The sequence below is a fragment of the Bos taurus genome, chromosome 16 (assembly GCF_002263795.3).
Source record: "Bos taurus isolate L1 Dominette 01449 registration number 42190680 breed Hereford chromosome 16, ARS-UCD2.0, whole genome shotgun sequence".
Taxonomy (NCBI): Eukaryota; Metazoa; Chordata; class Mammalia; order Artiodactyla; family Bovidae; genus Bos; species Bos taurus.
The window spans coordinates 24,109,961-24,123,972 of NC_037343.1; the positions used below are offsets into that span (position 1 = coordinate 24,109,961).

General features: G+C 32.6%; 1 protein-coding gene across 7 annotated transcripts in view; it reads left to right on the top strand.

The window, feature by feature from the left end:
• Nucleotides 1-14,012, top strand: part of MARK1 (microtubule affinity regulating kinase 1) — a 139,695-nt gene that overhangs the window by 93,059 nt on the left and 32,624 nt on the right. For 6 of the 7 annotated variants that reach the window (XR_003029614.2, XM_024976375.2, XM_024976376.2 and 3 more), the window contains 4 exon segments: nucleotides 496-544; nucleotides 1,675-1,740; nucleotides 5,472-5,542; nucleotides 10,090-10,146. Coding sequence is in view for 5 of the 7 variants with exons in the window: in XM_024976375.2 (XP_024832143.1) it covers nucleotides 496-544; nucleotides 1,675-1,740; nucleotides 5,472-5,542; nucleotides 10,090-10,146 (243 nt within the window). In the remaining 2 variants the exon portion in view is untranslated. 7 annotated transcript variants of the gene reach the window in all.

Here is a 14,012-nt window from a genome sequence, read left to right on the forward strand (position 1 = left end):
TTGGATTCTTATAAAACTAAACCTACTCCACTATACCACCCAGCAATCATCTTCTTTGATATTTACCCAAGTGAATTGAAAATTTATGTCCACACAAAAGCTTAATGGTTTATATACCTTTATTCATAATTGCTTATAGTGTGATCAACGAGTAGAGATAAAGAGTCAGGCCCCCCCACCTCCTAAGAACGTTGTTTTTGGATAAAAGTCATAAGAATGTACATTTAGTTTCATTTCCATAGTATTTTTCTTTTATTCCTAGGAATGAGTATTTGAATTTTTTTTATTGTATATGGTATATTCACACACACACACAGAACCATTTGAGTTCAATTAGTTAACGTTGTCCTGGAATCCAAGTCTTAGTAGAGTTGGAATTGTGAAATAAATCCTATAGTGTCTTACAAGAAGATAAATTTCTTCAAATAGATGTTTTGATTGGTTCTCTGTTGAGTATTCTTTTTTAGCAGAAATGTTTCCTGTTTCCTTTCACAGTTGTTTCGAGAAGTACGAATAATGAAGATATTGAATCACCCTAACATAGGTATGAAATTTATATTCCACAATTAATGATAAAATATTTTCCTTAAATACTATTGAGGCTATTTAAAATGATACAGTTTTAAGGATGTTCTGTATAAAAAGAAGAAAAGTGATAACCTAAGTAATAATCTCAGAAAGTGTTACTTTGGGTAAAAATATTATAAAGAAGTTAACTGAAGGCTACAAATTGTATTTTTCTACTACCTTGCTATCTTCTACTCTTCACTAAAATAATACATATGACTTGGAGTTGCTGTATACAGGTGTTTCTTATGTCTCCTTACTAAATCTCTCTAAAGATTGCATGCCATTTAGATATGGATAAGAAATAATTCCAGATATTTTGGCAGTTTGGACTTGGGTTTGTTCATAGTCCATAGGCAAAATAACTAGTTTGAATTTTAAAGAAAATAAAGATTTTATTTCAATTTTAGTGAACTTATTTCCATAAGTTCTATTTTCCCCCCATATTTACAGACAAATTTATTTGTAAATTAATTTACAACATATTACTCAAAGTCATTGGATTATAAGAAGTAAAAAGCAATTATTCTTTTAATCTGTTTATTCTTGAAGTGTGTTTCTTGCTCACTAAAAAAATCTTATGTTTAATTAGAGATACAAATGCAATTCCCTTTGGTATATAATTTCAACTACATAAGTCTGATAATTTAGTAGATTTTAATCAGAAACTTAAAATATCACATAATTATAAAATTTTTTATTTCTTTTTTTTTTTTTTTTAATTTTTTATTTCTGTACCAAAGATTATTTAACATTTTTGATTGAATCGTTATGATAATAGTATCTTTTTAAGTATTCACTAAATTTTATTATTCTGATTTTAAGATTTTCCTTTTTATTACCTTATTCTAATTTGAAAGGGGATAAGCTTTTTAATCCTAGAAACTTAACTCTCTTTTGACCCAGCAGTTGGTTCCAAATCATTTTGTGATAGTTATCTACCATGGTAGTAATAATCCTTGGGAAAACTTTTAAACTTTAAATTGTAAGTAGTAATATTTAGTAAATGCTCAACTTTTCCTTTGGTTTAGTGTTACTTTAAATTTTCTTAAAATATATCTAGTATGCTCACAATTACAGAGTTATATCTCTAATTTCTTTTTTCAGTAAAATTGTTTGAAGTTATTGAAACAGAGAAGACTCTCTATTTAGTCATGGAATACGCGAGTGGGGGTAAGGATGAGGGGATTGAAAAGTTACCTTTGATGAGACATGTTGAATTATTAATACCTGAAAGCTCATTATAATATCTATGTCTTTATTTTGTTAATGAATCTGTAGTTTTATTAAAATGCCTTTCATTGGTGTCTTTAGGAAAATTCATTGTTTGATTTTAAGACCTATTGATCCTACATTTAAAAATTGGACTTTGGCTTATTTAAAAATTACTTAGGGATATTTTTCAAAATTAAATTTGCATTGTTATCTATGAATGTTATCTATGAATGTAATCTATGAAACATTCATCTTAATATTATATTATTATTACTATTTTCTAATACTATTTTCTCTTGGCTATAAATAGGAAATCTCAAACCCAAATGTTTTTAGTAATGTTTATAGTAAAAGCCTGTTCTAGGTCACATTTTTGTTTAACTGATCGCATATCACAGATTCTCAATATACATACATCTTCAAGATAATCTATAAAATGTTTCAATTTAAACAAATATTGATCTATATATTTTATAAATTAGAATACTGAGTTGACAGGGGAATGGTAAGATATACTTCTAGTAGAATACAATGTTTATTTTGACTGTCTAGCATCAAAATAAACACTGATTATTAGAAAATCATTTTCATTTCCTGCACTTTCCTCAAATGAGAGATACATTTGCCGTAGAATCACTGTTCTTTTAGGCATAAGCCTTAACTTTCTCAGAAACAGGTTTAAAATTTATGGAGTTAAATAATTTAATAAGTAAAAAGAGGATCTTGAAGGTTTTAAGGAATCATAGAATTTAAACAATTAAAGAAGGAGGGCATTGGAAATTATTTAAACCAACTTGTCTAATTAACCTTTTTTTGCTAATTAGTAGGAAAACAGTGTTGAGTCTAGTTTTGAATCCTTTTAGCTAAAAAAGGATGTAGATTTTTATGATCTAATTTTCTGTAACTTGAATAAAGACGATTTATTTTAATCTACAACATTTAGACTATGTATTTTTATAGTGTCTCTTAGATTTTTAAAAAATTTACTACAAATACTATTTTAATTACTTTTTTAATTTTTTAATAGATTTGGGTTTTTGCATCACTTTTTTAAAACCCTAAAAATACTTCATGTAAGTTTTTTACATAAACCAAAAACCTGAATCATTAATGTTTTTTATTATCATAGGATTTTAAAAAATATTAATTGTCATGCAAACTTGCATAAAATGTTAGTCTATAATAAAATTAATGAACCTTCAAATACCACATAATGAATTCTTTCTTCACTAAACTCTTCTTTAGTTAGATGTAAATTAACAGTTCATCAGTATGGGAACCCTGTGTGTTTATAGTTCAGTTAAACTTTTTTTAGTGATCTAGTCTCAAGAGAAGGGCTAGACATGGCTTTGATACGAGAACTTACAGACAGCTAAAGATAGATGGGCATTGTTCAATTTTTATGAAGGTCCACCACAAGGCTGGGTTAATACTAATGTGCGTACTGCTCTAACAATTAATGGTAAGTACAGTCAACTCTCTATTGGTGCTAATGAAGAGGAGCAATGGCTGGAGTAATAGGCAGCACCTGGGGTCCTCACTGCTCTCCTTCAGTAGCACTGGAGGGCAGTGGGGTATAGTGTAGGATAGAGGGGTATGTACTTCAGCTCATCCCAAACCAGGTGGTCTCTTACTTAATTCTTATTCCTGATGATAGGTTTCCTTTGAGTCTTGCCAGTCAGTGGTACTGTAACAAAACCATCTCAGTTCTGTAGCAGTAAATCTAGAATCGACCTCTTGCCTTTTAAACCTATAAATGACAAGATGACTCTGGAAAATAAAACAATATGTTTCCTCTAAAATTTATAGATATTTTAGGATTGAATCTGACATGCACGCTAGAAACTTAGCATGAAAAACGGCCTCTTTGAGGAGTACATCTCTTGACTCTGGTTCATTCATGGGGCAAAAGATCTTCAGTGATTAGAAGGGCAGGGAACTCCTATATGAACCATGTTTTGTTCAAAGGAACCTATTAAAAGTAGGCATCAGGGCTAATCCACAATGGTATGTGTATTTCTCCTGTTGTTCATGCAAACATTATTTATTAAATGTTTACTATGTACTAGGTGATATTCAAGGTGAGAACAACACGTGGATGAACAGATGCAACGTCATTGCCATCAAAAAGATGACATTCTAGTTGGGGAAGCGTATCATAAACATGTAATATATAATCAGTAAAAGACTGGGTCATGTAAACATCTGGGGTATGGACATTCCAGGCAGAACTTGAGGGCAGTCCAGATTTTTGAACCCCTGCTGTATATATTTTATCTTTCCCAGCCTAAATTCACATATCTAGAGTTAACTGCTATGATGGGTCAACTAGAGCATCTATTCATTTCTCTGTTTTTATCATCCCATTTAATCATTTAAGTATGCTTTATATAATCTGCTAACATTGTAGATGTATTAGTTTCATCTGACATACATACATCATTGCATTTTGATTTTTAACATTTTACTTATGTCCTAGGATTGATATTGCATATATGTATATGTAATATATCTGTATACCTAGATACAAATATATAATTTATTGAGTGCTTACTATATGCCAGTCACTGTGCTAAGCACGTGCATTATTTCATTAATCCTTAAAATAGCCATGTGAGATAGACAATAGGGAGAAACGGGGTCTTAACATAGTTAAGAAATCTTCCTAATATCTCCCCATAGCAACTTAGGGCTAAATCAGGATTCATACCAAAATTAGTCTGATTCTAAAACCTGAGTTTTTAACCACTTTGCTGTACTTTATAAGAACTCTGCAAGACACTTGGTGAGTTTTTAATATACATATATGTCTATATGGTACAAATTATAAGGATATAAAATTTTTATCCCTTACACTGAGGTATTTTATCTTTCATAATGTAACTGAACATTAGGTTTATTATTATTAATTAGAGAAAAATGAAAAAAACTTACATGTAAAGAATCTATTAGAAAATTTTTACAGTTTCTAGTATCTTTAAATTCTTTCAACAAATTTGTAATGTCTATCCACTTTGTGTCCTGTCATGGGGATGGGCATGCAGGTAAAGTATGGGTGTGATGACAGCATTCAAGAAGGTTGCAGCTCCTCTAGGGTAATAGGAGATGCAGACAAGGATGGTTTCATTCTGTATAGTAAGGAGTTAAGTACCAGTGCAGGTGAAATGAGTATCATGAGAATGAACATGATCAAAATATGAAGGATAAGAATGAAATCAGTGTGGATGGAGATAGAGGTGGAATTTGACCAAGATTAAATGATCAGTAGACTTTAAGAGAGTGAGCCAACATAATATGACTTTTGGTATTTTATTTGAAATGTAAGCCCCAAATACAGAGCCAAATGTAATTTTTGGTTGCCCGTGCTGTGGCTTCCCTTTATTTGAATGGATAATAAAGAGTTGACTGTATTTTCACATAGTACTGGAAAGAAGAAAGAAAGTTTTCTTAATGTTTTTATGATTTTTTAATTAAAGGAGTTTTGCTGATTCATAAGCTGCTACCAATATTCGGTTTTATATGTCTTTTCCCCTTTTTTTCTATCATGTAATAGTTATAATTTATATAGAACTATCAGAAAAGTGTGGGCCAAAAGCTTCTTTAAAAACAAGGCAAAAACTTGACGATGCATATATTGTTAACTGAAAATCTATGTATATTTTACTGCCTGCTTTACCTTTCTGATTCAGGTGAAGTATTTGATTACTTAGTTGCCCATGGAAGAATGAAAGAAAAAGAGGCCCGTGCAAAATTTAGGCAGGTATGGAAAGTAGTTTTCAACTTTGTTTTGCTGATATTTTTAGTGATGTACAATGGACAGTATCACAAACCAGAATTCAGAGTACATGGTACTTTAAAAAGAAAAATTCATACTTTCTAAGATGGAAAACTGAAAAATAAACTTGTAAAATAGTTATATTTGGTTATTTTTAGATCATATAAATAGTAAAATGTTTATAGTTGAGACTCTTATTAATAACTCTTTGATAGTCTTGGAAGTAGAGACCTAGAGTGAGATAGAAAATAAATACTTAAACATTTATCCAGGAATTATTATTAAGTATTATTACCTTTATGTGTACAACATAACTGTGTACTGTTTAAGAAGGTTTTTGTATTTTTTTAAGTAATTAAAGATATCTTGCTTTTGGAACTCCTATTTTTGTAGGTTTAAAGACTATGATCAATTTTATTTAGTCGAGTAGGGAAGGAACCTTGCCAGTGTGAAGAATATGGTAAGATATTGGTATTTCCAGGTCGACTTGATTATGATTTGTTACATAAATGATAAAATAAGAAAAAGCAATTTAAGTTCATCTAAGCTTTTGTTTCTAATTTTTAGGAATGAAGTAATTAAAATTAACATACTTTAAAAATCACTGTAGCAATGCCAGATTAATAAATTGTAAATTGTTCATAAAATTTACTGAAGTGTCAACAGATAGCTTACTATATCCAAACTTTGCCTTAGTGAATTTAAAATACTCACTTAAAAATAGTTCAGTATCTCTTCCGTAAGCATGATTCTGCAATTAAAGTGATCCTATAATCAGTAAGAGTGGGTCATACTAATATGAAATGTTCCACTGTGAGATTTTTACATATATGTTAACATATAAACAAGTATAGCAGTCCTGAAGAAGATGGGAGGAAAATACCTTTTTGACTGTTTTATTGACAGAGCACTCTCCGAATTAATCATGGAGTGAGCTTATTTTGGGAAACATCTATTATTAATATCTCACAGAATCATTATTTTTTGGAACACAATATATAAAATACTTTAGACCAAAGATATACACAGCCATTCATTATATTTGAAATGGATCTTATAAGCATTTGACTTAAAATAGCTGAATCTAAAGACAGCTGGTAATGAGGATGCAATCTTGAGAAGCTGGACAGCGATCAGCCACATACTGTTAAATTCTTTGCTACGCTGGGTTGCAAGTCCAGGTTTACTTAAGTAAGGAACTACAATCATCACTTCAAATGTCGTCGTTCTCTCCATCAACTCTAGCTTTAGTAGCCAACTAGGAAGAAAATTCCAATTGACATTAGATATTTCCATTGAAATCTAAATCGGTATTTGAAGGACTGTCACTGCTCACTCTTCTTTTTAGTTGGTTGGTTTTATTTATTTACTATTAAAAACATACTGTGGTTGAAAATTGTGCTGGGTACTATATGGAATTAGAGAACGTGAAAATGCCTGCTGTTTTACTGACAGGTGTGAGCAGGATAGGAGGCTGGGATATAGATATTTTCATAAAGATCCAAGTAATTATTAAGTGGCTCTTTTTTTTTTAAGTGAAATCTGGATTACTTTAAAATGAGATCAGAGGTTGAATATGAAATGAATTCTATTTAAAATGTAAAACAATGGAAGTTTAAAGAATAATTCTCTATTATAAATATTAAATGTATTTTACTATCTATATGTATTCCCCCCAAATTAAATAGATAACCAACTCACATTTTTAAAAACAATGAAAACACATACACAATTTTGTAGTTATTTGTCAAAAAGTTGTTTTTGTTTTTATATTTATTTTTGCTAAGTTTATTTTTCTTTATAGGTTTAATTAAAACTCTAGTTAATGTATATTTATTTTATTTTTATTTGGTCTGTATGTCATGCAATTACTTTTAAGAGTTTAACAGTGAAGGGGAATATACTATATTATTAAGGGTATATACACACCTATCCATGTATGTCCTTGACTCTACCATGAAGTATAGCAAAGACACTACGACAATTTAGGACCAATTTAGCAGCTATTGCTCCTACAGTACCTCTGCATTCCCTTAAGATTTGAAGGCCTGCAAGAAAATCATAATGTTGATTCAGCCCTCTCAATATCAAGGCTATGACTTGAAGCTTGGGAATTCCTGACTCACTTATAAATAATTGCAAAGCAAACCCCACAATTGCACCTCATGGCAAAATATTGACATGTCTTGTCTTAGGGTCAGTGCGGGACTGATTGTCAATCATGTTTTTGAGATCCGTAACTAAAGGATCATAAAGAAGTTCATACATTGCATTTGTGGAGGTACAGAAGGTTTGAGATGGGAGGGTCTGGCCATAGATTAATGCAGTAAAACTTGGATTTGTGGATGGGGATTCTTACAGTGAGTGAGTCAGAAGCCAGAGCTTCTTTCATTGTAGAAATTGTATCCTACTAGATCAGTGTGGTGGTATTATAAATTATCTTTCCCTTCTTAAGTCTTTAAGACGCAGGAGATTTTTATTCCAGAAGTGCCTATAGAACTGCTTTCATAGAAACTATCCTGTCTAAGGTGAAGTTCATGTTTGGTAACCAAATCATTACCTGTAGCATGCCTTCTTTACTGTATCAAGAGAAGGTGACTTGAAAAACATAATGTTATCAGCAAAGTTCTGTCATCTATGATACAAAAATAGCTTTATAGTATGAACGTCCTATGGCCTATATAATGTATTCAGTAAGTTGAATTAATATTTACATGTAAATGTATCTCTCTTAACTAATGAACATATTTTGGTGAAAATTAGATATTACAATTTGAAGCATATTGCTTAAGAAAATGAACCCTACATATTACTTGTAGGGTCCTGCTGTTTTTGGGGGACTCACACTTCAAATTGATTATAATCATTCACAGTTGTTCTGCTCAAAAACATATCATGGTTCTGTAGCACCTGCTTAGTTTGGAATTCAGAGACTTTTACCAACTTGTCTATCCAAGTTTAACTCCCAGTATTACCATTTTCCAACCTACTTTCCAGATACACTGTGTTGCCTTCACAGTAGGCATTTCACCCCCTTACCCCCTACATCCCCATCCCCAAGCCTCCACATTTTAAAATATTTCTGTCCTTCATGTTGGCTTAGGTCAAATGTTAGTATCACCTACCAACTGGAAATTATTCTTTATTTTTATGATTCCTTCTCTTCTTTGTACATCTGCTTCTATGATTCTGCCTTGTTACATATATAGTTACTCATATACATATTTTTTCCTCCTAATCAGACTGTAAACTCCTTAAGGACAGGGTGCACATGTATTGTTCATTTTTGTGTTCCCCTTGCAACTAGCACATTTTCTTGCACATAGCAGGTACTCAATAAACTGTTGGATCAAACTGACTTTAATAGAATTACATCTTACTCATTGTATGTTGATTTTGTTTTGAATTCATGTCTTCTCTGTCTTTGAACCATTTTAATATACATTAGAATAATTTTATAATACTGAAATATCAGCTTCACTTGTACTACTTCGAAGTTTTTTTTTTTTTCCTAACCAGTATCCTATTAGCGTGGTCATACTTCACATTACCTTTAGACTTTTAAAAATCTCATTTCTGTCCCTATTTGTAAATGCCTAACCAATACTCAACATTCAGACTGTGTTTACATTTAACTGACTCCACAGACCTGAATGTTCTGCTGTGCTAAAATGGCCATACATATATGTACAAAGTAGCTCTTACTGATTGCTATCAGATAGTTTCCATTTCTGTATTTTATGTAATAAAGTATATAACTATTATAGATTTGCTTATAACCTATTTCTCACTTGTATCTTTGGCCCTTAAGCCATTGGATTCTTTCCTGTTTAGCACTTATCCCCAAAGAGCCCTAGGTAATAGAAATTAAGACTGCATACAGAATCTAGTTACAAGGGAAGAATACTTTGCCCAGCTGAATTAGTGACAGGTTTAAAATTATATTTCATTTTTATCCCTTTTCTTTTGAAAATTAGGTTTCCTTTTAAGGCTCAAAAATTTTCCCTTTGCTTTGTAATATATGAACAGACAAAAATACAGTATTGCTAAATGCCCTGTTGATAAATTCTGAAGTCAGTTGACCTCCCTGAGAAACATGCCTTGAGTACATTTAATGGAATTCCTAAAATAGAGTTTTGCATTTTGAACTTGAGCCAACTATCTTGAAATGCTGATTCATGTGTGCCAAAATTCTTATTCCAACAGTGGAGTAAACCATTTGACCCAAATCTATGAAGTATACATTTGATTGTGTAAACAGAGAAATATGACAACCTATAGGAAAAATCTTCATGCACTCTGATAAATATTTAGTGTATTTTAGCAAAAGAACACTACTTTTCCACATTGTCTGAATTTAAAAGTGAAAATTTCATCACTTTAGTACATATGGTTTTCTGAACTAAAGGAACAGTGAAATTACTAAATGTAACTTTGAAATCCAAGTATTAACTTTCTAATTGGAATAATAATTGGGAAAAATGGATGCTTTTACTATAATTTTGAATCTTTTATCCAAATATTTATTTCAGATTGTATCTGCTGTACAGTATTGTCATCAAAAGTGTATTGTTCACCGTGATCTTAAGGTAAGCAACTGGTTTAATAACAAAAATTTCTTATTATTAACAGATATTTGATAGAGCTATTTTTTGGATTGCATGATTGTGCCAAACATTATAGAAGAAAAGTAGTTTTTATTTAATTTTTACAGCAGCTTTTTATAAAAGGCAGTATATTTTCTTTCTTTTTTAAAAATTGAAGTATAGTTGGCTTACAGTATTATGTTAGTTTCAAGTGTACAGTGATTCAGTTATATATTATACATATTTTTTTTTCAGGTTCTTTTCCATTATAGGTATTGAATGTAGTTCACTGTGCTATATAGTAAATCCTTTTTGCTTATCTATTTTATGTATGGTATTTTGTATCTGGTAATCCCATACTCCTAATTTATCCCTCCTCTCTTCCTTTTCCCTTTGGTAACCATAAGTTTGTTTTCTGTATCTATGAGTCTGTTTCTATTTTGTATATAGATTCATTTGTATTATTTTTAGATTCCACATATAAATGATATTATATAATATTTGTGTTTCTTTGTCTGACTTACTTCACTTAGTATGGTATTCTCTAGTCCATCCATATTGCTGCCATGGCATTATTTCAGTTCTTTTTATGGTGAATATTATGGTGTAATATTCCATTGTGTAAGTACACACACACACACACACACACACAACACACACACACACACACACACACACACACACACACACACACACACACCCCTGCATCTTCTTAAGCCAGTTATCTGTTGATGGACACATGGGTTGTTTCTGTATCTTGGCTGTTGTAAGTAGTGCTGTTATGAACATTGGTTTGCATGTATCTTTTCAAATTGAGTTTTTGTGTTTTCTGGATATATACCCAAGAGTGGGATTGCTGGGTAATGTGGTAGCTCTATTTTTTAGTTTTTTAAGGAACCTCCTTACTCTTCTCCACAGCCGATGCGCCAGTTTACATTCCCACCAACAGTGTAGGAGGGTTCTCTTTTCTTCACACCCTTTAAAGCATTTATTAATTGCAGTCTTTTTGATGATAGCCATTCTGCCCACAGTGAAGTGATAACCTCATTGTGCTTTTGATACACATTTGTATACATTTTCCTAATAATTAGCAGTGTTGAGCATCTTTTCATGTGCCTGTTGGCCATTGTGTGTGTCTTCTTTGGAGAAGTGACTATTTAGGTTGTCTGCCCATTTTTTGATTGGCCTGTTGGTTTTTTGTGTTATTGAGTTATATGAGCTGTTGATATATTTTGAATAGTAACCCCTTGTTAATAAAAAGTTAAAAAAATTGCAAATAGTTTATCCCATTCCTTGATTCTCTTTTTGTTTTGTTCATGGTTTCCTTTGCTGTGCAAAAGCTTTGAAGTTTGATTAGATCCCATTTATTTTATTTATTTTTGCTTTTATATCTTTTGCCTGGGGGAATAAACTTAACTAAGGAAGTAAAAGGCCTATATGCATCTATAACACTGCAAACTGTAAAATATTGATAAAGAAAATTGAAGATGATCCAAAGAAATGGAAAGATAACCACATACTCTTGGATTGGAAGAATTAATATTGGTAAAATGCCACATTCCTCAAAGCAATCTACAAATGTAACGTAATTCCTATGAAAACTTCCATGACAGTTTTCACAGAACTAGAACAAATAATCCTCAAATTTATATAGGACCACAGAAGACCTAGAATTGCCAAAGCAATCTTGAGAATAAAGAACAAAGCTGGAGGGACAGCCCTCCCAGACTTCAGATGATACCACACAGTTACAGTAATCAAAACAGCTTAGTATTGGCATAAAAGCAGACACATAGATGAGTGGAACAGAATCAAGAGCCCAGAAACAAACCCACACACCTACAATTAATCTATGGCAAAGACAGAGGAGGCAAGAGTATACAGTGGAGAAAAGGCAGTCTCTTCATCAAGTGGTGTTGGGAAAGCTTGACAGCTACATTTAAGTCAGTGAAATTAGACCACTGTCTCACACCGTATACAAAAACAAACTCCAAATGGTTTAAAGATCTAAATACAAGGCATGACACCATAAAACTCCTAGAAGAGAACCAAGGCAAAACACTCTGACATAAATCATAGGAATATTTTCTTAAAGTATTTTCACTGAGCAAATGAAGAAAATGTGAATGAGAGGTTATCTAGCATTAAAGGGTAAGAGGATTTGATTCTGTTAATTAGCTTCTCTTAATACATAAATGTGTAACTTTGTCCCTAATTAAAAATGCCAGAGGCCCCATTCCATCAGAAGCAAGGTCAGGGTACAAATCCAGGTTTGTCTGATGTTAGAGCCAGTGCTCATCGTTACATTGAAATTCAGAGAATGTTAGGAAAATTTTAATGTTTTTATGAATCCCTGTTGGCTCAGTTGGTAAAGAATACACCTACAATGCAGGAGGACCTGAGTGTGATCCCTGATTTGGGAAGATCCCCTGGAGAAGGCAGTGACTACCTGCTCCAGTATTCTTGTCCAGAATCCCATGGACAGAGGACTTTGGCAGACTACAGTGCACGCAGTCTCAAAAGAGTTGGACACAACTAAGCAACTAACACTATTACTACTATGAATATCAAATGCATGTGAATGGCATCCCACTCCAGTACTCTTGCCTGGAAAATCCCATGGACAGAGGAGCCTGGTAGGCTGCGATCCATGAGGTCGCTAAGAGTCGGACACGACTTAACGACTTCACTTTCACTTTTCATTTTCATGCATTGGAGAGGGAAATGGCAACCCACTCCAGTGTTCTTGCCTGGAGAATCCCAGAGACAGAGGAGCCTGGTAGGAGGCCGTCTATGGGGTCGCACAGAGTCGGACACAACTGAAGCGACTTAGCAGCAGCAGCAGCAGCAGCATACTTAAGACTAAGTTATGTGTGTTAGTCAAGAAATGATGGTGGCAATGAACATGGGAGGGCAGATACCTCTTGGAGGAACTGATTTCATTTTCTTTAGGTAGACTGAGAAGGCAGATGGCTGGATCATGGCGTAGTTCTAGTTTCAGCTTTTGAAGAACCTCTGTACTGTTTTGTAGAATGGCTTTACCGATTTACAGCCCTCCCAGCAGAACACAGTGTTCTAGTTCCTCACATTATTGATGACACTTATCTTTTATTTTTTTCATATAGCTATCAAGTTGTGAGATAATACCTCATTGTTTTGATTTGCATTTTGATTTGCATTTCTCTGATGATTAGTGACGTTGAGCAACTTTTCATATACCTGTTGATTGTTTGTATGTCTTCTTTGGTAAAATGTCTATGTAGATGTTTTGCCAATTTTTCAATCTGGTGGTTTGGTTTTTTGGTTATTGAGTCACATGAGTTTCTTACATATTTTAAATATTAACCCCTTTCAGATATGTGGTTTGCAAATATTTTCTCCCATTCTGTATGTTTTGTTTTCATTTTGTTGATGGTTTCCTTTGCTGTGCAGAAGCTTTTTAGTTTGATATAGTCTCACTTGTTTATGTTTGCTTTGGTTGCCTGAGCTTTTGATATATAATCCAAAAAGTTAATAATTGGTAACTTCCTTGGTGGTCCAGTGGTTAAAACTCCAAGGTTCCAATGCGAGGGGCACAGGTTGGATGCCTAGTCAGGGAACTAAGATCTCACATGCCGTGCAGTATGGCCCCACCCCCCAAAAGTTAGTAATACTGTATTAAGTATTGGAAGTTTGCTTAGAGAGTAGATTTCAGGTGTTCCCATCATTAATACCCAAAAAAAAGGTAACTGTGAGAAAATATGTTAATTAACTTTAGTAATCATTTCACTATGTGTATGTATATCAAATTATCATGTTCAGTTCAGTTCACTCGCTCAGTCGTGTCCGACTCTTTGCGACCCCATGAATTGCAGCACGCCAGGCCTCCC